This window comes from Halyomorpha halys, unplaced genomic scaffold, assembly GCF_000696795.3.
Source record: "Halyomorpha halys isolate HHAL.00 unplaced genomic scaffold, Hhal_1.1 Scaffold811.1, whole genome shotgun sequence".
Taxonomy (NCBI): Eukaryota; Metazoa; Arthropoda; class Insecta; order Hemiptera; family Pentatomidae; genus Halyomorpha; species Halyomorpha halys.
In genome coordinates this window covers 112633-134839 of record NW_027116337.1, presented here as the reverse complement: position 1 = coordinate 134839, position 22207 = coordinate 112633, and the positions used below count along the sequence as shown (strand labels likewise).

Sequence of the window (22207 nt, the reverse complement as noted above, 5' to 3'; positions counted from 1 at the left end):
TACTTAAAGCACAATTTTTTAAATTATTAAGCAACAGAAATGATGTTATTGTAGCTAAAATGTTACAACCCTCTTTTAATAAATAAATTTTAATACAAATGCTAACTTTTTTTTTTTAATTTACAGAGAGCTAGCCAGATTAGGTCAATGCCCTTTACCGGTGATTCTTCAGATGATTCCTCAGATGGAGAAGAACACACAAATGCTTTAAATCTCTCAACCACTAGAGTTACTAATAGCAGTTCTGATAACACTGGTGAGGATTTTAATATTAATCAAACTCAATTTCCTTCCGTATCAAAGATTCTTTGATCTCTCAAAAGCTTATCTCAGCCTTTCTTCTATTGGTACATTTATTTATTTTTTCAGATACTTCAGTTTCTAGTTCTAGCCCTAGCAAAAGCCACATTCAAACTACCTCCAGTTTCTCTCCTGCTAAAAGAAGTTCATCTGGTTCACCTAGTAAAAGTAAGTACCTAGTAAAGTTTCTCTAAATAAAATTAATAAGTTGTAGACATTCTACACCTGTTTTCATTTTATTTTTTGTATGAAGAACTTAATTTAATTTCCATATTGTTCAATTAAATTTACCTTATTTTATAGTAACAGATCATAAACAAAATATACTTTAAAATATATCTTTAAAAAAATGTCTATTATTTACAGATACTTCTTTAGAATCAGGCTTGTCAGATGACTATGCGGTACCACCTGATGCTGAGGAATGGCCTCCTAGATCACCTTCCCGGCCAACCAAAGTTGAAACCATTGAGAAATCGGGACACTTAGCCAAGCTTGGCGGAAAACTGAAAACATGGACAAGGAGGTGGTTTCAGCTTTATAATGCCAAGCTCCGTTATTGGAAAAGTCAGGTATGCTTTTATTGCATCTATATAATACAAAATATACCTCCTATGTTATATAATTAACACATTATAATTGCATTATTCAATACTAAGGGCTTTAAAACTTGAAAATAATGTTTTTTAATTTTAAATAAAAATATATCAGATATTAAAAGTTTCGAAACGGTCTAGAGAGCAGACGCTAGTATAGATGCCTTATTTTTTACCTTACTGTATTCTTGGGTGATAGTGTGGTCAACATAGTGCCCTAACCATGTCAGTTATATAAGGTATTCATTTTTTTGTGTTACTCTACTCAGGGAATCTATATCAAACTATGGTTTCCTCCACTATAGTTTAGGGAAATGGTTTGGACTTTTGAACTGTTTTGGTTATGTTCCAGAGGGAATTACCATGAGTAGAAAGGGAAGAGAAATACGAATTTAAGAACTGGGATCGATAGTTGGCCAATTCTCTCTTAACTACTTTACAATAATGGTTGTACGAGCAACGGTTAAAAGGATGTCTTGTGTGTTGCTATAATGATTAGTATTAGTGCTTAGTTTTGATGAGATTTATGAGATGTTTTGATAGAAGATTAGGCTTTGGTTTATTTGGGAGATCATAGGGTAAGGACGCAGACTAGACAGCTTGTTGGATAAGTTTAGTGAAGGAATGAACAGTGCCATCTAGGTTCTCAGAGTTTTTTATGGAAGCTCTGAGATTGATTTGATCAGTCAGGATTTGGCAAAAGAGATTCCAGTGTACTGAATCCCTTTTAAGTGGCAGGGTTGATATAGGAATTGGGGATATGGAGGGGTTTAGGATTAGTTGGCTATGGTCTGAGGATAGGTTATTGAGGCACGAAAGGAAAATTTTTAGGGAAAAATCCCTTCTCTCTACCTTAAAAAAGTGAAGATATTCCAATCTGTTTTCCTATCAGTTCTAAGAATTTTTTTTTTAATATAGGAAATCGAACACAGTAGGGTCTGACAGATTAAACAAAAGAAATAATTTGTAAATGTATTTTGCAAACCTTTCTTTATACTAAGGAGTTGGTATTAATCAAAATCATATTCAACATATTACATTGTACCAGGTAGTTTTTGTTGTGCACAAGGTGTACTATAGGGAGGGAGTCGTATTGTACTTTGTCATAGTAATTGATATTTACAATCTAATACTTGTCTTTTTTAATCTTATTTAAAGTGATTAACATTTCAAGTAGGAAACTGACAGAAATTTTTAATATTTCAGAATGATGTAAATAGAAAACCTCAAGGAGAGATATCAATTGATGAGCATTGTCGAATCACTCGTGCTGAAGGAGCTGCAACTTTCGAAATAGCGACAGAAAAAAAGACTTATTACCTCACTGCTGACTCCATTGCAGCAACTGAAGACTGGGTTAGGGTTTTACAGGTATTATTCAATAAATTTGTTTTATTTATCTTGACTGTTTGATAGGAAGTTATTTAAATCATTTTTATTTTATTTTCTTATCTAGAATGTTCAACGAAGAAATGCCACCAAACTGCTGTTAAGCAGAGAACATAATAAGCCCACACTTCAAGGCTGGCTGACTAAAGTAAGGAATGGTCATGCAAAAAAGTGCTGGTGTGTGCTTCTTGGCAAAATGTTCCTATATTTCAAATCTCCTTCAGATAGTGTAAGTAGAAGTATTTAATTGATAATTAATTTTCATTTTGACAGATCTTAAGCATGAAGATTTAAGAATTCAAGATATAGAAGTAATAATAATAATATTAATGTATTTTATTTGTTTTTTTGTACAATTCTCTTATAAATTACTTTCAATTGAGCAATAATGTTCAAGGGCAGCTGTGCATTACATAACTGCAGAAAATGTCTGCTTTAATGAAATCCTTACAGTTCCAAGGGTAATCAGGTCAATTCATATAGTAACGAGAGTCAACTTTATTCTTCACGAATTCCCTATAGCCTTCCAAGATTTTCCTTTTTCAGGGGGACTGAATCATCAAATAGTATCGAATCAAACATTCTGATACTCTCCTGAAGTTTCTTTTCTCACTTGTTTTATATTGTAATCTCAACTGGCTATTACTTTCCAGCTGTAGTAACTTTTAAAAAACAATGTCTGGAAATCAACTACAATCCATGTTGAATATTTTTATTAACCAGGTCAATATTTGCTTTAAAACATAATATTCCACAGAAATAGATGTGACTTTTAATCTTATAATAAGGTGTGGGGCATTTTTTCAGTTTCATTAATTTTAATTTTCTTGCCAATTTTTTTCTTTTATGGCTTTATAATTAATTATTAATTTTAAGAATCTTAGGTCTGTTCAACTTAAGTTAAAATGATTACAAAAATATATCTGTAGAGTAAAAACAGTTCTTTTACTAAACTCCTTATACTTTTTTGAAATACCCTCTTTAAAATAATTGTTCTTTTTTCAGAATGCAATAGGGCAGATAAATATGAGAGATGCTAGAGTTCAGCAAGTAGAACACGTTTCAGACAGTGACAGCGAAGACCGAGATACAGACACAGCACAGCTCACTATTGGGATCTTTCCAAATCACCAACCACCAACCTACTTGCTCATGCCAAATAGGCAAGATAATGTAGGTGTTAAATTGTATTTATGCAGTCCAAAAAGTTTATTTGTTACTTTTTGTCTATTTATGAATACTTTAAACATTATGAAGCATCTATTTCATGTCAAATTCCCATTTATTATTTTTATCCAGATATTATACATGTTAGAGAGTATGGTCAGATTGTAATTCTGCAATATTTTAATAACTGGCCCAATTTTCTTCACTTTGGCCCCTATAATATTTTTCATTAATTTTCCCCTATTTTTTATTTATTTGTTTACAATCTTTACCTTATTTTATTATTTTTCCTTTTATTCATCCTAATTATTGAAAAGTTCTATAGTATATAGTAATAATTATAATAAGTCACCACTACTACATGTTTTCACATCCTGGTGTTCTCAATCAACAGGCGCCAAGGATCTCTGTTGATTGCTGCTGCCAATCCAGTTGCTAACTCTTAAGCTTAATCGATCAATTAAAGTCGAGGTTGGCCAACTTTTCCCCACCCTTTGACGACTTCCATCAGAAGTTGCTTCAGTATCTTCTCACCATCCTTTCTGGCCATATCTTCATTCCATCTTATTTAGCCTCATTTAATTACAATCTCAAAAGTTATTGTAAATTTCTTCATTGGTCCTTTATTTCCATCTTCCTCCAATCGAAACTGATCCAAATATTTTTCAGAGGATGTTTCTTTCATATATAAGCAGGTTTAGGTACACGTCTTAAGGAATTGTCAAGGTTTGCACTCCATAAGTACTGGACGAATTACGGTTTTTTACAAAATTAATTCTAGTCACTAACCTGCTTGCTAGATTTTACCTCAGCCCAAAGTTACAGCGTTTCACTGATAATATCCTTCATCTGGTCTGCACACCTCTCTTGGATGCTGTTCTGCTACCATGTATTTGGTCAACTACTAGATCAAGTTTCCTTGCTGCTTCTACCAGAGAAAGAAGTACCTCTTCGACCAATTTCTTTGAGCTTCCAACTGTATCAGTATCCTCAGCATATGCTAGGAGTTGTACAGATCTATTTATGATGTTTCCTGTAGTCTTAATCAGGGATCTCTTATTGCCTTCTCTGAAGCAAGGTTGAATAACAAATAAGCAAATACATCATCTTGACAAATCCCTTTCCTAGATGAGAAAATTGTTATCATTTTCATATTCGTTCTCGCAGCCAAGAATAATTCTAAGAGCTTTCTTATCTGTACAATATCGGTTCTGTCTGCTTCCTGATTTAGAACAACTTACATTAATGTACTTGGTAGCATTCTACTTTCTTACCAACCATTTCATCCTGAAATTTGGTTATGTTCAAATATATCTTTAATATTAATCAATTTTACTAATATAAATATTATTTTAATAATGTAGGTTCAAATTACTGGAAAAGTTATATATTTATTTAATAAGGTGTAGTAAATAAATCCTCCATGCTCAAATTTATTTAATTATAAGTCACAAAATTTCAGGGCCATTACCCTTTCATCAGGTATACTGGAATTTACAACAAACCATTTCATTTATGCAATTTATAAAATCATAACTGAAGAGCTTAAATTTGATTAAAATAGTTCTTTCATTGTTGCTTACTACTAATTTATTTTGATACATTAACATCTATCCTCATTTAGTCCTCACATTAAAAATAGTGATATATATTGTTGTTCACAATTGTTAATAAATTATAATAACATATTTAATATAAGGAGTGTCTTTTGTTAACACCATTGTTACTAAATTCTAATAAGCATAAATTGATCAAATAAATTATGATTTATTATTATAATTATGACATCGTGTTTTAAATTGAAATTTAATTTTGTTTTAAGAATGATCTTACTTAATCCAACGTATAATTGTGCCCAATCAGTATGGATTATTATGTTAACAATCTATATTTCTTTTATCTAACTTGTACTGTAAACATGGGTCGATGTTGTTCTTAAAATTTATTATATTGAAAATATTCAATGAATAATCCATTTCACAACCTTATCTTAATTCAAAAATCGTCTTGCTACACTATTTTTCATGTAAAATTTGGGTGAAGGTTTATGTATTTATTATCATTAAAAGTATAACGCTTCAAGACTTTTATGATTTGAAAACTTTACTTGAATTGTGATATACTTAATATTAATGTATGAAGAAAATATGAATTAATCATGACTTTGGTTTTGTAGGATTCATGGTTATACCACCTTACAGTAGTCTCAGGTGCTGGTCCTAATGCCGGTACACAATATGAACAGCTAGTCCAAAAATTGATGGAAGTTGAAGGTGATCCAAGTAAGTATAGTAATATTCCTTAACCATAAAATCATGATTAACATCTGTTTGATTGTATAAGTTCTTATAAATTAAGGAGATTGATTCATCATTGTATAAAAGTAAATTTACTTCCTCATTATTATACGCATTCATAATCATGACTATATTCCCTTTAAATGAAACTATAGTTTCAAAAAATATATAATTAGAAAATATTTGTATCATTTTTCCGTTTTTAAATTTAAATGTCTTATTTTCACTAACTTTTTAAATATATCATTGTCGTCAAGATTATTTTATTTCATACTATTAATGATTAGCTTTTGCTGGCCTTAATTTTTTTTTTTTTTTAATAATAGTATAAATCTTATTTTAACTGATGTTCTAACAGTTCATAAGATTATCATGACTGATAAATTGAAAGAAAAAAATATATTTCTATTATCCATAATTAGTATTTAAGATTGTTACATTATAATCAATTTTCTAGTAATGCTTGTATAAATATGTAAAATATAGTTTTGTATTAATATTTTTAAATATTATGTTCACAGACTGTGTTCTTTGGAGGCATCCTCTGTTACTACACAGTAAAGAAACAATCAGTACACCTTTAACAACTTTATCCTCTGAAGCTCTTCAATCCGAAGCTATAAAACTATTTAAGGTGCAATCTTTGTTATTATATGCAATCTTTGCATATATTTTTATTTTTACTTATAAAACCTTGAACATTCAAAAGACTTTAAGAAAAGAATCATTTCACATATAAAGTGGGTTGTAGTGGCCAGTTAGTGAGTTCAAAAATATGGTTTTATTAGCTACATAAATGATAAAACTTAGGATTTTGGTTAACCAGGACTAAATCATATGAATTGAGTACTGTACTTATGTATATAATTTGACTAAGAAATAATGCTTTAAGTATTACTGAAATAGTAATTGTCATGTGACTCATTCAGCATTGGACTTCCTCTAACCTTTGCCTTGAGCAATTAATACATTTAAATTGAAATATTATAAAAATTATTCCAACATTAAATAACAAAAATACTTAAATCATATATAATTGGATTTAAATATACTATTTACCATATAAAATACATCCAAATGCATTTTAATACATTAAACAATTCATTTCAAAGTGAAATTACCTACAAATTGTAAATAATTATTAACTTAAGATTATAATACAAATCTTAAACTTTTCAAATCTTATTCACCTAAAAACTTTTATTCTTGATTCTTTATAATAATTATATATATATTTTTTTTAATTTTCATTTATAAGTCTATAATACAATGTCTTTGTTTACGGAAAGAATTTACATTTTTAATAAAAATGATTAAGATTTAATTAAAATAAAAAAGATATAAAAATATCTGTACAATGCATTATTTATAACACTTTAGAGCTGTCAGCTGTTTACATCTGTGGCTGTCGAGTCTGCTGGTATCGATTACCATGTTGTACTAGCACAGAACGCCTTGCAGCAAGCCCTGGACCAGTGGGAACTTCAGGCTGAACTTATCTGTGCCCTGGTGAAACAAACATCCAAACACTCCCCTTCGAAAACAGGCGTACAGGTATTCGCCAAATTGAGGCATCGTGTAAGTCCCGCATGGCTATATTCTTTTATTTTATTTTATTTCCGCTTTATTGACTAAGACATAAACTATTACATTTAAAATTCACTTAGATTTAATTCTCCTTAATAATAAAAAAAATATTAATTTAAAACTTAACATTGTACTTTCATTTGATTTCAGTTTATGTTGTCAGTAACATTTAAAAAGTGTTAAAATGAAATGGCAAGTTTAATCTTAAATTTAATAAAAAAATTCAATCAAGATTGCTTTTTCAATAACAAGCATATCAGCGTTGGCCAAGAATAAAGTGATCAAGGAACCTTATAATATCTGCAATTAATTATCCAAACTAATTTATACTAAAATATTTTTCTCAGATACTTATTTATTTATGAATAATAATTAATTAAAATGCAAATAGTTTGGCAGTTAGCAGACATGCAATGAACTGCTTCACTACTTGTGTATCAACAATTTGAATGCAAAGTTATTTTTTTCATACTTTGTAATTTAATTAAAAGTATGTTTCATCAGCAGCCTTGATATCAGCTTGCCTTTTTGTTTCATAAATTATTTTAAGTATGTGTCTTAGTCAATTTTATGTATATAATTTTCCTAATATTATTTTTCATTGATAATGATAACTTCAATAGGCTTTAACTTATAGAACTAAAGTGATAACATTTGAAAAACTAGAGGAACTTTTATTTTATTTCATGGAATTTTTATTCATTATTTATTTGAAACAAATCTCCAAAATAACTCTTACTGCCTTTTTAGATTTTCTTATAACAAGCTACTACTGATATGCAGTTTTGAAAATATTGGCATTGGAACATTAATAATTGTATTAGTTAATATTTTTTTATTTTCTGTATTCATACTATATGTTAGTCAGATTTTTATTCGAAATAGTCTGAATTTATTTGACTATTTTAAAAACAATTTGTTTATTTGTTTTTTCTATTACATTTGATGTTCATTGTCAAAAAGTTCACAAATAGGTTTACTATGACTGCCACTACTTTTTTCTATGCTTTCAACAGTTATTTACCAATTATTATAAATAAATCTCATCCATTTCATACCCTTTTCTCAATGTGCAACATATATTTTGTTTGCCACATTAATTTATCTATTTAAATTTATACAGATATTTCAAGAGATACTTCAGGATATTTTTACTCAGTGTTCATTTTAGAAGTGCAAAAACATATTGAAAACTAAAAAATTACAAATACTGCAATTTTGATTTGGTACTATCAAAGTTATCATTATCAGAAAACCTTCTGCTGCACATATCAATGCACTATTCTATGTACCTATTTTTTTAAGTTTTTGCAGATTAATTTAAGCATTCCTTATTGTTATTTGAGTTTGCTTATCGCAAATCAGAATGCTTTATTACCTGCACAGAGCAACGTTAATTTTCTAATTATATTATTTATTAATTTTATTTGTGCAATGTACCGTCTGTACATAGCACAAAGTTTTTTATTTTTGTCTTGATAGCTGAATGTCGGTGTCTAGAGTTTTAGCCTCATAGTTAGGTTATTTAAATTTTTTTTTTACAAAAACTGGGGTGTTATTTCTATTTGCATGTCTAGAATCTTTTAATTTGTGAAACTCAGTTTTTATTTTTATTTTAATTAGAAAGAAAAATCAAGCATCCCGGATAGCATGATATTCCAGATTCTTTTTCTTCTCTGAACTTTTTTTAATTGATCAAAGAAAATAACCCATCTTTACCAAAGATTTGTAAATGTTTCATGTGTTTTCAATTTAAAAATAGATTTCTCCTCTTTCTTTTATATATTTATTTTGAATATTTTATTTTATTGATGTTGTCTAAAACAGGGGTTTCCAGAATGTTAGAAAAATTGTGGGTTGGTTCCTAAAAATGTTAGGATTATGGAATCAAAATCAATTATTTACTTAATAACAACTTGTTTTCTAACCTTTGCTTAGTAAGTAAAAAGTTTTGTTTCTTTTCTTTTAGCTTTTCTCTTAGCTTTACAGAATAAATTTACTGATTTTGATTTATTTTAAAAATTAATGAAAGTTTGCCTGTTCAAAATTTTACTTTATTCAATTTCTTGATTTTTGTAAACTCTAAATATAAAGTTGTTTTTTTAAAGAGTACTACATACAACAAAAATTCAGTAAATGATATCTTATAGACAATCACAAAAGTTAATCTTTTTCCAGAAGTATAGGACATCTATCCTTCAGTCACCTCTGAGTCCTTATTTTTTCAACAATATTTTGGTCTCAATTCTCTTATAAAAATATTTCTGTTTAATTTTTATGATTTTATTTTCTTTAGTTACTCCATCATCATGAAAATGACTAATCAATTAGATTGAGATTGAATTTTATATCTTGGTAGGTGCGCTGTACATACATGCTACCTTGTTCAACAGTTCAGCTTTTATTAATTTTTCTTAGGAGTTATTGTCCATAACCTTTTTTTTTTTTGTATTACTAATTGATTAACATTTATTTCCAATAATTTTATTGGTTGAATAAATATATTCTAAATAAGTCTAATGTATAATCAAAACCAAACTTGCCATCCAGTATTGAATGATCCAGTATTTATTTAATTTTTCTAATAATATTTCAGTTCAGATATATATTGTGATCTATTAATAATCCAATAATCTTGAGATATTATCAGGGTTCAGTTCCTTTCCCTTCTAGCCAGGCACATCATTACGGGAAGGTAGTTATGCAAATAAAAATGTTATTCCCTCCTCCCACTTATTTGAAAACCCAGAAAGATTGGAAATAGGAGATTTCAGAACCTTCTTCAAACTGCAAAAATTGGGGTACAACATTAAACACAAACTCAATGAGGTCTTTATATTCAATATTGAACATTTCTATAAAAATACTATTTTAAGAGATCAGTTTTCCAAAAATATTTAGGAAAAGAGCAATGTTTAGGAAATACTTCAAAATTGATGGGATATTTTAGATTTACCCCCCCCCCCTTCCAAAGAAGTTGAACCAACTTCCCTTCTTGTAGCCACCCTTTCTGTATAATTGACAATCTATCCAAATTTTTGAAAATATCAGTAGTCACTTAATTTTTATTGTTATTTCTTTTTAAATTACTCTATTCGTATTTTTTAAACTAAGACAAAAGAACAAGTTATTGACATATAATATAAATTTTCAATTAAAAAAGAAAGAAAAAGAATGCTTGATATTATGAATTGCGAATGAACTAGACAAGCAGTAGGATAGAGACTAGATTAGTGAGGCTAATTTTAAGGGGCTGCGATAGACACCGATGTTTCAGCAACTGCTGTTGTGCGCCACACAGTCGCTGTTTGCGTGTGATGCTGCCGGGTCACCAACAACAACTGTCAGCTCTGGTTCTGGTTGCCCCCTTCCACCAGTACCTCCACCTCCAGAAACCTGCAAAGCCAACCCTCCTCAGTTTGCACTCGTACAGGCCTGGCAACTGCTGGCACTTGCTGTATCCCTGTTTGTACCAAAGAACAATAAGCTATTGTGGTATCTTAAGCTTCACCTCCAAAGGAATACTGATACAAAGTAAGTTTTATAATTCATCTTTGATTCAGTTTTATTATATTTGTTTTTCATAATAAATTAATTTAGGTTCAAATGACTGGAAGAATTATAAAATTATTTAATAAGGTTTAGTGAAATAATCTTCGATGTTTAAGTTTATTTACTTATAATTATTTATAAGTAACAACGTTCCAGAGCAATTGTCCCATCATCAATCACACTTTGATTTTTGCTTTCTACTAATTTACTATGATACATTAGCATCTCTCCTTATTTAGTCCACAGATTAAATTATAATGATATACATGGTTGTCCACAATTATTAAAATTTATTATGACATATTTAAAATAAGGAGAGCCCATCTTTATCTTCATGTTGCAATGAATATTGTTTAATTAGAGATGAAAGGAATTCCAAAACTTACTATTAAAAGAAAATCTTACTTATTTACAATAGTATGCAACAAGCATAACTATCTTTAATTATTAGAATTTTATGCTTTATTATTATTTTGTTATGTCATATCAATTCATGAATCAGTTTAAGTGTTCTAAATGTAGTAGTCTAGGATTTATTTTTTATACCACATTTTCTGTCCTGATCCAGTGGCTTAAATTTGTTAAGAAAAAAATATATAATACATTTCTGGCATTCATTATTTTTTCTTTTAAAAACTGCTTCACAGTAATGAAGAATTAATATTTTTTTCTGAAAAGCATATTAATTTTAAGCCATGTCAAAAGTATACCTATTTTTTCTTTTTCATTTGAACTTGATTGAAGAAGCTTTTGTAATATCCTCCTCTACAAATAGAATTTCTTTTATTAGTGTTTAAAAAAATTGTATTATACTCACAAATTTTATTAGGTTATGAGGTTTAATAAGTTGAGAGTTTAATCCTTAGTAGAGAAATGAGAATTTAAAGTATAACAGATTGATATTTAATAACATTATTGTTTTTGGTCGTCAATGTTGGTCTAAAGAACAAGGTTTACAAATATAACTTCCAATAATGCCCAATAAAACTTTAGAACATGTCCTTCTCAATATAATATTGTATTCCTTTACTGTTTATTTTATGTTTAGAACTGAATGTGGAAAATATGCAGCCTACTGTGAGCGAGCCTTAGAAAGAACTATTAGAAATGGTTGCCGGGAAGCAAAACCTTCACGGATGGAAGTACTTTCAATTCTCCTCAAAAATCCTTATCATCACTCATTACCCCACTCTATTCCTGTCCATTTCCTCAATGGCACATACCAGGTTGGTTATATTTTTCTTATAATTTTACTATCAATTAAAAAGTAAATAAAACTAACACACTTTTGGATCTCAGGTTGTAGGTTTTGATGGTTCATCAACAATTGAAGAATTTATGGTTACCTTATCTCAAGAAATTGGAACTCGAGATTCTTCAGTATCTGGTTTCACCCTGTTCAGTGACGATCCAATTGAAAAAGATTTAGAACATTACATTGACCCACAGTCCAAGGTGATTTCTATGTATATATATAATTATGTCAAGAAACAATTTTTTTATTGCTGATTCTTATTCTTGCTTAAGTAATGATTATGATTGTTGGAAATAGGGTCAACATTGAGTGTAAAAATTAGCAACTAAATGATGCAAAATAATAAAATATTTGTTTAGTGTCACAAACTTACAATTATATAAAACAAATTATTTAACTTAACATTCAAGGTTACCTCTCAAATTAACAAATTTATAAAAATGTGACAAATTGATAACGTATTTTGTGTTTTTAGATTCACCTTGAATTATTATATACAAAGAAGCATAACCCAAACTGAAGTTCTGTCAACAAATTTTTGTAAACTGAGCAATCCTGTGCTTTCTGCATATCATTTTCATATTTTAGATTTCAAATCAGTTTAGCAATCCATCTAATTATAATTGAAATAAAGTTTATTCTTTTTTTGGTTCACATACTGTATAGCCTACTGTACAGTCTTAGTATTTTTATATGTATTGGGTAGTAAAATAAGTTTGTAGCATTTTTCAGTATTACAATGTAATCCTCTCCGTGTTTATAATATTGTGTTTACTTGGTCAATAATGTTTACATATTCTAAAAAAAGGTTAGTTTAGGAGCATCATTTTCAACCGAGATCCCTTATCTTTAAGTTGTATTTTGCTTGCTCAAAATGGAAGAGAAAAAAAAATAAATTTTTGTCATTTAATGATTTTTTATTTCCAAAAAAGAAAATCCGCTGCACAGATGGTTAACGAAATTTGTAGTGTGTATGGTGATAATGCCTTAGGAGAAAGAACCGTCCGTAAGTGATTTGCTCGGTTCAGAACTGGAAATTTTGACTTGGAAGACACAAAGCGGTCGGGATGTCCTTCAACTGTTGATGATGACCAAATTCAAGCATTGGTCACAGACAACCCTCACTCTACAACACAGGATATCAAAGAAACGCTTAACATATCTCATGCAAGTGTCTCAAATCATTTATGTCTGCAAAACGCACATAGAGGAGTTCATTGCACAAAAATCTGAGAAGTTCTGGGAGGATGGAATTAAAAAATTACATGAAAGATGGCAACATGTAATAGATTAAAATGGGTCATATACAATTGATTAAAAATATTTACAAGAATCTAAAGTTTTTATCGAAATCACCAGTAAAAAAACACTACAAACCTATTTTACAACCCAATATATTAGTCTTCACTGAAGAAATTGTATTTGATTTTTGTTATATTTAGAATATATTCTAAATTATGCTATATTTGATCTGTGTGATTTCTAATTTATATTGTTTGAACCAATGTGACCTGGCCCATTTAGGAGACCTGGTAATCACAGTACTGATTGATTCAACTATGTATATAGTGAAAGCTTATTTTTGTGAGTGTGTTTATACATCTTTACGTACAGCTGTGGCTCACTACATCATTGGGGTTGGGTTCCAAAGAAATACATTCTTATTCATGTTGGGGCAAGCTTCACTCAGAGTCACCATGCTGATAATTCTTAATGCCCATATTAATTTTATACCAGTTTCATAGCCATTCAATGCACCTCTTAGCACTTGACTTCCAGTGTATACTAATGTGATTACTATTACAGGTTTTTCCAAAAATTATTGTGGCAAAAATTATTTTCCCCTTCTTGACTTAAGTGAATCATATTTTTAAAAATATTATTCTATTTGACTTGAATAAAGGCAAGACTTTTTGTGATAGTTAATTATTGAATATACTAATATGCTCTACCCTAAAACAGAAAAAAAATTTAACTTATTTAGAAGCTTGATTACTGGCTCCCATACTTAAAGAAGCTAAGTTTTTTTTTATTATAAATATATATATATAAGAAGATGGTCAGGGTTGCGGTCAAAAAAGAACAAATAGTTTATAACTATTTAATGTCCGACAATCAAAATGTCTGTTTAACCTATCGCTTTGAACATTTTTTTTTTGTATCTTTTTAGCCCTGATGAAGCCCTGTAAAGTGATGAAACATCGGACATTAAATAGTTATAAACTATTTGTTCTTTTTTGACCGCAACCCTGACCATCTTCTTATATTCTAGTTCTTTTTAGTTGTATGATAGAAAATAAGGGTAAAAATTTAGCCGATGTTTCCTTTATTTATTCAGCCTTTAAATGAGTATTTGTTATACGACAGAAATTAAATTAGAATTGAAATATTTTCTCCCAAGAATACTTACTGTCCTTACATTGGATATCTTTGTAAAAATAATAAATATGTTATAGTTTTTTCTTCTTTTGTCTTTACCTATTCCTTTTAAGATTATTTAACAAATTTCCTCAAATGATTATTTTGATTTATAACTTTTAATGTAATTTAATATTTAAACTTATATTTATAAAGCTCTTACTTAATCTTTCAGCTTTGTGATGTGATTTCAAAATGGGAAACTGCTCTTAGACAGAAGGGCTCAGGAAAATTTGAGAACACAAGGGTAATACAACTGGTCTACAAGAACCGGCTATATTGGAGAAGTTCACTGAGAACTGAGACTGACCGAGAGAGATTATTGCTATGTTACCAAACCAACCAGCAAGTTGTCCAAGGCAGGTTCCCTGTCAACAAGGAGCTTGCACTGGAATTAGCAGCTCTCATGGCACAAGTGAGTTTCAATTTGGAGTATCTATAATTAAAACATTACCCCATTTATTGACTTATTTGTTACCACCAGTCAGTAAATACATAGTTTCACTAAGATTGAACTGTATCAGTGATGCTTTTAATCTAGAAAAAATCGAAATAGCAAACGCCTGTATTCAGTTTTGATCAGGAATTTTCAAGGTTTTGTTATTAACATTTTTATACTAAAATCACATATTTATTTTATTTTATTTTATTTTGCATTTTAGTTTTAAAAGATTGATTTTTGTGTTGTGGAGTTTGGTTTATTATTTTTAATGGTTTCTAATTACCCCAGAAAAAAAATTTAATCCCCTCAAAATTTGAGCTGTTAAATTTCAAGATTCATAGAATCCAATAATTGAATAATTTTTTTTTTTTTTGGTTGATCGTCAGAACTTGACATTACGATTTACCATTACATCTGCCAAAATGGCGGCCTACTAAAAGTTTTTATCCCCATATCTCGACCATTTAGAACTATAGAGGAAAAATGAAAAAAAAAAAAAAAATAGTCCAATTAAGTTTTCATTTTTTTGTTTTTTAAATAATATTTAATGTTAATTAAATAAACCATAGTATAATAATTTTCAGTGTTTTTAAGTCCATTTTCCTTGATATTTTTTAGTTTAAAATTAAGTATAATAACAGTCCCCTACCCAGGATTTTTTCAAGCATATAATTACATAATAATCACTCATTAGCCAATGGGTAGCATCCACAAAAATAGGCGTGGGAGTGACGAACCCACCCTATAAAAATCTCGTTAAGAAACGCACAATGTATTTCACTCTTGGACCTCCACGGTCTGTCGTGCCAGAAGAAGAACTGGTAGTGCATGAACATATGTCATTATTAATGTATTGAGGGATGGGAAACCCTTTCTCACCATGACCCATTCATTCCCTTCATAGGCTACTCCATTTACATATACATATATGGTATATATTACTAATAACACACATTTTGTTCAATTTTCTTTTATGACCCTGATTGTGTCATTTTATCACAGTTGATTTTCTTGATCATAGACCAAATTTTTTGTGATTATTTCTTAATTTTAATTTGACATCCATTACATCAGATTGATAATTTTTACTATTTATCTTCTTTCAGATTGATTTTGGGGAATACCATGCTGACAAAGGTCGAGGTAGTGGGGGAGGAATGAGGGATCTACAGGTCATCCAGGCACTCGACAAATTCTACCCATATAGGTACAGAGATATGCTGACTCCAGATCTTCTCAAGTAAGGACCATATTTATTAGTCTGTAAATTTTGCAATGGCAAGTGATATACTTTTTTTGTTTCTTATAATAATTATAAATATTAACTGGCAAATCTCAAAATAGTTTCTGGTTTTAAAATTATTTACTTAAGGATTAGAGGACATAACAGCCAAGCAGTACATTTGGGCGAGGATCCAAGAGTGCCTAGTTCGAAACTTTATGGGTTTGATTACCTGTGGGGTAGTTAATATTTATTTTTCAGCTGTCCTGAGAAATGAATCTTGACACTCACTTTGGTTAGTACAGTAGGACTATTAGGCCCACTTACAGGATTAATTTCTCCACCAGTATCAGTGACAGTACTCTAGAAGTAGATCAATAATATTTCATTAACTTAACTAATTTAGATAAAAAAAAGTTACTGAAAAAGATGAGAAACAAGTTTTTGAATGCTTAGTTGATATAAATACTTTAGCTTTAGCTACTTCTAAAAAATTTATTAAAAGTTGTTTTTCATGATCATAGTCTTAGTAGTTGTCCTCTGCTTCTAAAGATCTACTGCTTTCCCGAAACACTTACTCTTTTTTCATGTAACTCAATGGTTTATTTATTATTTCAGTTTCAATGCAATTATTTCAGAGCCATGAGAAACATGATCTTAGAAGGAACATATCCTTGGAATATATTTCTGTTGTTTTTTCTGTTAAATATCATGTTTAAAATCGTATTCATTGTTTTGTTTTTTATTTTTTTTATTAAATATTTTTCACTAACACAATTTTTTTTTATTGATCCAATGTATAAATTGTTGTTTTTTAATTTATTTATCAATTTTATATTGGTGACTTTCTTAATTTTTTTAATTGTTACACTCCAATATATTAGATTGCTTTATATGGATTCCTACTTGATTATTATTATAATTGACTTGATGTTATATTCTTTGTTCAGGGAACTGCAGGCAGCGCTTCAGGAAAAGTGGATATCTCTGAAAGGAAGAGGTCCACTTGATTGTGTGAGGATCTATCTCACCTGTGTTAGAAAATGGCCTTATTTTGGAGCTAGTTTGTTTCAAGCCAAGGTAGTATTTTTTTTTGTTTATTTTCTATTACTCCTAAGTTTGTCATGTAAGGTGGAATTACAACCTATTCGATATTTTTTAGTTATGTATAAAAAATAAATAAAAATGGTGTGTATTTGTAATAGTTAAAACAATAATTTGTACTAAGCCCTGAAGTCTTGATATGGAAACCTCGTTTCATTCTTTTTATTTATTTATTTTTTTTAATAATTTTTATTTATTCTGGGAGGACTAAAAATTGGGCTTTAGAGTAGAAAATGATACATAAAAGCATCCACAAATAGTAATAAAACAAATATAAAAAAATAAAATAATATTAAACCATAATATAGCTTGTGATAGTAAAAAATAAAAAAATATATATAGTAACAAAATAATTTTTAAAAATGAGCAAACCATGTTAACTTCCAATTTTGCAAACAAATTAATAATAACAACATCCATTTATAATGCAATAAAGGATCAAATAATGAAAAATATTATAAATTCAAATGTATATGTAAACAAATACATAAAATATTCAGTTTTTGGTGTAAACAATATTAATTTCAATTCCCTTGGGTCTGAATGGATAGGAAGTGAAGGAATAGGTGGAATTTGTAGGTTGGAAGGGTGCAGGAGTGACAAATGAAAGTAGGGGAGGAGAAAATGGAATTACATTGAGAGGAGGATCTGATAATGAATTATCTGTCAAAAGCTATTGTTCGGTGGAACAGTGCATTTATAAATTATATTATTTATATAATAATTATAAATTTGATGACCGATCGAGAATTGATGAAGGATTTGAATTGAAGGAGACCGGAGATGTATGATGGATAGCAGTTTTGGATGATTTGGTAGAGAAAGGATCTCAGGAAATACTTACAAAGGTAGGAAGGATAAAGCCACTTCAACTCTTCATAATATTGGGCATTCTTCAATCCATTGTCAGACCAAGTGTATGATGTACTGTGTCTGTCTAAGAAATCAGTGTATTATCAAGGAAAACTAGTGATTTGTCCTGATTTAATCAGATTTCCTATGTTAAACTAGTCCTGTAATTTGATTTAATTCTGTTTTATCATCTGCTTTAATATTTTTATTTATCCAAGTTAGCAAGTTTATATGAAGATTATTTCCTTAAATTTGCCTTATGTTGTACACTTTGTTCTATGATATGTGCATTTTTCAGGTAAAAGATAGCGAGTGGGGTTTGGTTTGGACTGCAGTGACTGAAGATGCCGTGAGCCTCTTGGAGTTGAGCAGCATGCAACCACTGGCAAGGTTTCCATACCCTAGAGTCCTCACATTCGGTGGATGTCAGGAGGATTTCATGCTTGTGGTCAGTTCTGACCATGGCCTAGGCTCACAAAAACTATTATTCTCACTCTCAAAACCAAAGGTACTTTATATTAGCTCTATGGGATATATATGATTTTTAGTTCAAGAATATATAGATAGTACACATTAAATATTCAGAATACAGTGTTGAAAACATTATCTCAGATTTTACTGTCTAGTCAAGAATAAGACCTACACTCTTCATTGGCTGTTTTGCGACTACTTTTAAAATTTTTCAACTGTTTTTAAATTTTATTTCTTATAATATTGATAGCTGATAAGGTGTTTAAAGAAATAATATATGATTTGAATAGATTTAAAAAAAACTGTGGTTCATCTCTGGGAAGAAATAGGGCCAATTAATCTATATCAACGTCCCTGTTGGTCACAATATTGCAGGATATTCTGACCAGCCATACATATGCAACTAGCTGCTTAATTATTTTCTTAAGGTTAAATAAAGAAAATTAATAAAACTAAATAGGTCCCTAACCTTAAAAACCTAAACCTCTTTCATAAAAATTTCCAATGGTCCCTAGAGTTAAAGCTGTTTCTCCATGGATTGTAATTAAATAATCCACTTTGAGAGTTAGCTATAAAGAGGATAGTACTTAATCTGAATTGATTAAAACAAAATAATCTTCTTTTTTTTCTCTCACCTTTTTTTCCTGTCAATTAATCACTAATTCAATGAATAACATTAACATTTTACTGTTTCAGATTCTGGAATTGACGTTACTTATCGCAGACTACATGAATGCACTGGGACGTTCTGGAGGTACTCCTGCTGGTACATTAACCCGAACCACACAGCCCGACATTTTGAAAGCAACACCCGACCATCAACTAGGAGATAAATCATGACATTAAACGAACCATATAATGTTAACAAACTAATGCTGAATAATGCTTGTCAGCCAGAGGTAGTTGCTGTATCGCGAACTAAGTAGATTGTTCGTACTTTAACTCAAAACTGTGTCATTTTGTGAGGTGAATTTTTTTTTTTTTCAAATAACTTATGGCTTCATTGCATTGTAGTGCCAAAATCGTACAATTGCCTAATACATACATTTCCATATTCTGATGGAAACAATCTGCTTTTAAGTAAACTATAGAATATATCAAAGCGAATTCCTAGATGTCAGTGAAACTCAAAAGTTTGAAAACTAGCTATATGAGTATGAATTTCTCTGAGGAAGTCTGTGAAATTTGAGATTTTTGATTTTGAAGTCTTAGTGAATCTAAATAGTACATGTATTGATTAATGTATGTTAAAAAATATTCAGTAACTGAAGCCAAATGTGATATAGACTTTAGCTAGACAGAGGAAAAATAAAATATTTTTCTTTCTACCTCTCCTCTGTCAGTGAGAAATAAATTTAAAAAGCGATCTGTGGTTTAAAAAAATATATATACAATATTCAAAGTGAATAATCAAGCTTGAAGATCTTAAAACTAATAACAATTAGGCAAAGTGGTTAACATTGCTCTGTTTAACTATTGTTTACTCTCACTTTCCACTCTAATGGTATTGTTCAGCCTGTTTGGCTAAAAAATGTTACATTTTACGTAGCATCTGTTTATGAAGGTAAACAAATATTTTTACAAAATTATTAGACTAAAAAATGCTATAATCAGCAATCCATTCATGCTAAAAATAACATACTATTTTGAAGTGTGGAGAATACTTTCAGTAACACTATGTACTCTTACTGTGGAAATTAATTATATTATCAAAAGTTGAATTTTACTGTTTTGATATGAACATAAAAGTTTCGCCTATTAAGTCTAGATCTTAATTGTTTTTTCCTGAAGAAATTAAAATCTTGTAAATTATAAATAATTCACAAGGTTTTAAAGTTTTAGTATAAAGAACTTTTTTTTTAATAAAAGGCTTTCACTGTTTCAACTAATTTTCTTTTAAATAATGTTTTTCTCTAATAATATTTTAAGAAAAGAATTGATTCTAACAGAGCATAAAAAATTAGACTAATAAATGTTTTAAAGGAATTTAATCTCATAATTAACTTACTAATTGTTTTCTTAAACTTCTAACTTTTCTTTCCTGAGTTAGCTATGTTCCTGTTTTAAAAAATTGATTTATTTTAAATCTGGCTCTGGGCTTCCTAAATAAACTGATTACTGTTCACTACAATTTATTAAAAATAAACTGACTGCTTTATAATTAAATATATGTTATTATTTATTTATTTCTTATTCTTCATATTAAAGCAAATAATTGCCATTGGATTAGCAAATAATTGGTTGGGAAAAAATATAAAAACTAACTTTGTGGTTGAAACAAATTACTGAGCAATAGGCAGTTGTAAGTATGTTGGTTGTGATCATACAACGTGGTTGTGCAAAAATTATTGAAAAATATTAATACTAAACCTATACTATATGTTATAGGATATAGTTTTTTCTTTATGTATTTTTTAGTGCAATACAAATTGAGGAGATTGTTTCCAACAACAAAATTAACAATGGAATTTGTTTCTGATTGAAATACTTTGAATATTAATTTTAATATGTCAATTGATTATAATTCTAAGGGTTTGGTAGCTACAATGTTTTTCCAGAACCATTGGTTCATGTATTCAATGTGATAAAATAATAGATTAGTTACCATTCACACAAATTTTTGTCTAATTAGTTTGTCTGGAGGCCTTTTGGAAATTGTCAAGCATGTTTGTAAAGTTGATAAATATTTTTTGTGATTTCTATAAGTTTGTTTAGTTATATAAAAATCTTTGTTTTATTTGTTCATCATTTTGCCACCTTAATCCAAAGTATTTATTATATTTTAGTTAAGTTAGATTTGTGTTTAAATGTTTTATGTATAATAAACATCACAAACAACCAGTACCTTTTCAAACATACCATTAATTATTAATTATGATTTGTTTTTTATTTATATGATGCTCGTATTGATGTCTGCTTGTTAATGGAGCTAATACAAAGACTTGATAATGTTGGGCATAATTATTGTAAATTTATGGTTTATTAAATTGATATTTTGTAAATCTAGTCTATTGTATATAAATATAAATATATATAAATATAATTTATAGTGTAAAATCTTTCATGGCTTTTAAAATATATATCGTCTGATTTTTTTAAAAGCGTAGACTTTATATTAGTTAACTAATGAAGAGTACTGTACACATTATTTTGATAAAGTCTGTTAAAGATGAAATGTGTTTTTATACTCATTGGAAATACAGATAGTCATTCATTTTATGTCAATTTGTGTTTGATTTCAACTGTTTTTTATAGTTAACAATCCACTTACCTCCTTCAAATCAACACTATTTTTTAAAATCCCTAAATGTAATTTTAAAATCTCTATTTATATTAATTTATTTGAAGAAAGATGGTTCATGAGGTGGTCAATAAAAGACTACACAAAATAGATGCTATAATACTTACCATGTGTCTAATAAATATTTTTTCTGCTATTTTGAGTAATCTTTTTTGAATGACACCAGAGCTATCTTCCTTCAATGAATTGCATATGGTCAACTATTAATCTTCCAATATATCTTTATATTAATCATCTATTTGTATGTTTGTATG

At 29.0% G+C, this 22207-nt stretch overlaps 1 protein-coding gene across 10 annotated transcripts in view; it reads left to right on the top strand.

Annotated features, from left to right (window-relative positions):
• Positions 1-21877, top strand: part of LOC106686356 (uncharacterized protein CG43867) — a 443901-nt gene extending 422024 nt beyond the window's left edge. For 8 of the 10 annotated variants that reach the window (XM_014429607.3, XM_014429605.3, XM_014429601.3 and 5 more), the window contains 17 exons: positions 127-256; positions 370-468; positions 667-872; positions 2103-2267; positions 2353-2514; positions 3291-3458; positions 5629-5734; positions 6271-6383; positions 7130-7327; positions 10638-10870; positions 11937-12114; positions 12188-12343; positions 14737-14976; positions 16110-16243; positions 17176-17305; positions 18480-18689; positions 19349-21877. In XM_014429607.3, the coding sequence (XP_014285093.1) occupies positions 127-256; positions 370-468; positions 667-872; positions 2103-2267; positions 2353-2514; positions 3291-3458; positions 5629-5734; positions 6271-6383; positions 7130-7327; positions 10638-10870; positions 11937-12114; positions 12188-12343; positions 14737-14976; positions 16110-16243; positions 17176-17305; positions 18480-18689; positions 19349-19492 (2772 nt within the window). In that variant the 3' untranslated portion in view covers positions 19493-21877. Of the gene's footprint in view, positions 1-126; positions 257-369; positions 469-666; positions 873-2102; positions 2268-2352; positions 2515-3290; positions 3459-5628; positions 5735-6270; positions 6384-7129; positions 7328-10613; positions 10871-11936; positions 12115-12187; positions 12344-14736; positions 14977-16109; positions 16244-17175; positions 17306-18479; positions 18690-19348 lie in introns of all 10 variants that reach the window. The other 2 variants (XM_014429606.3, XM_014429604.3) reach the window with 2 other exon arrangements.
• The last annotated feature ends 330 nt before the right edge of the window (positions 21878-22207 follow it).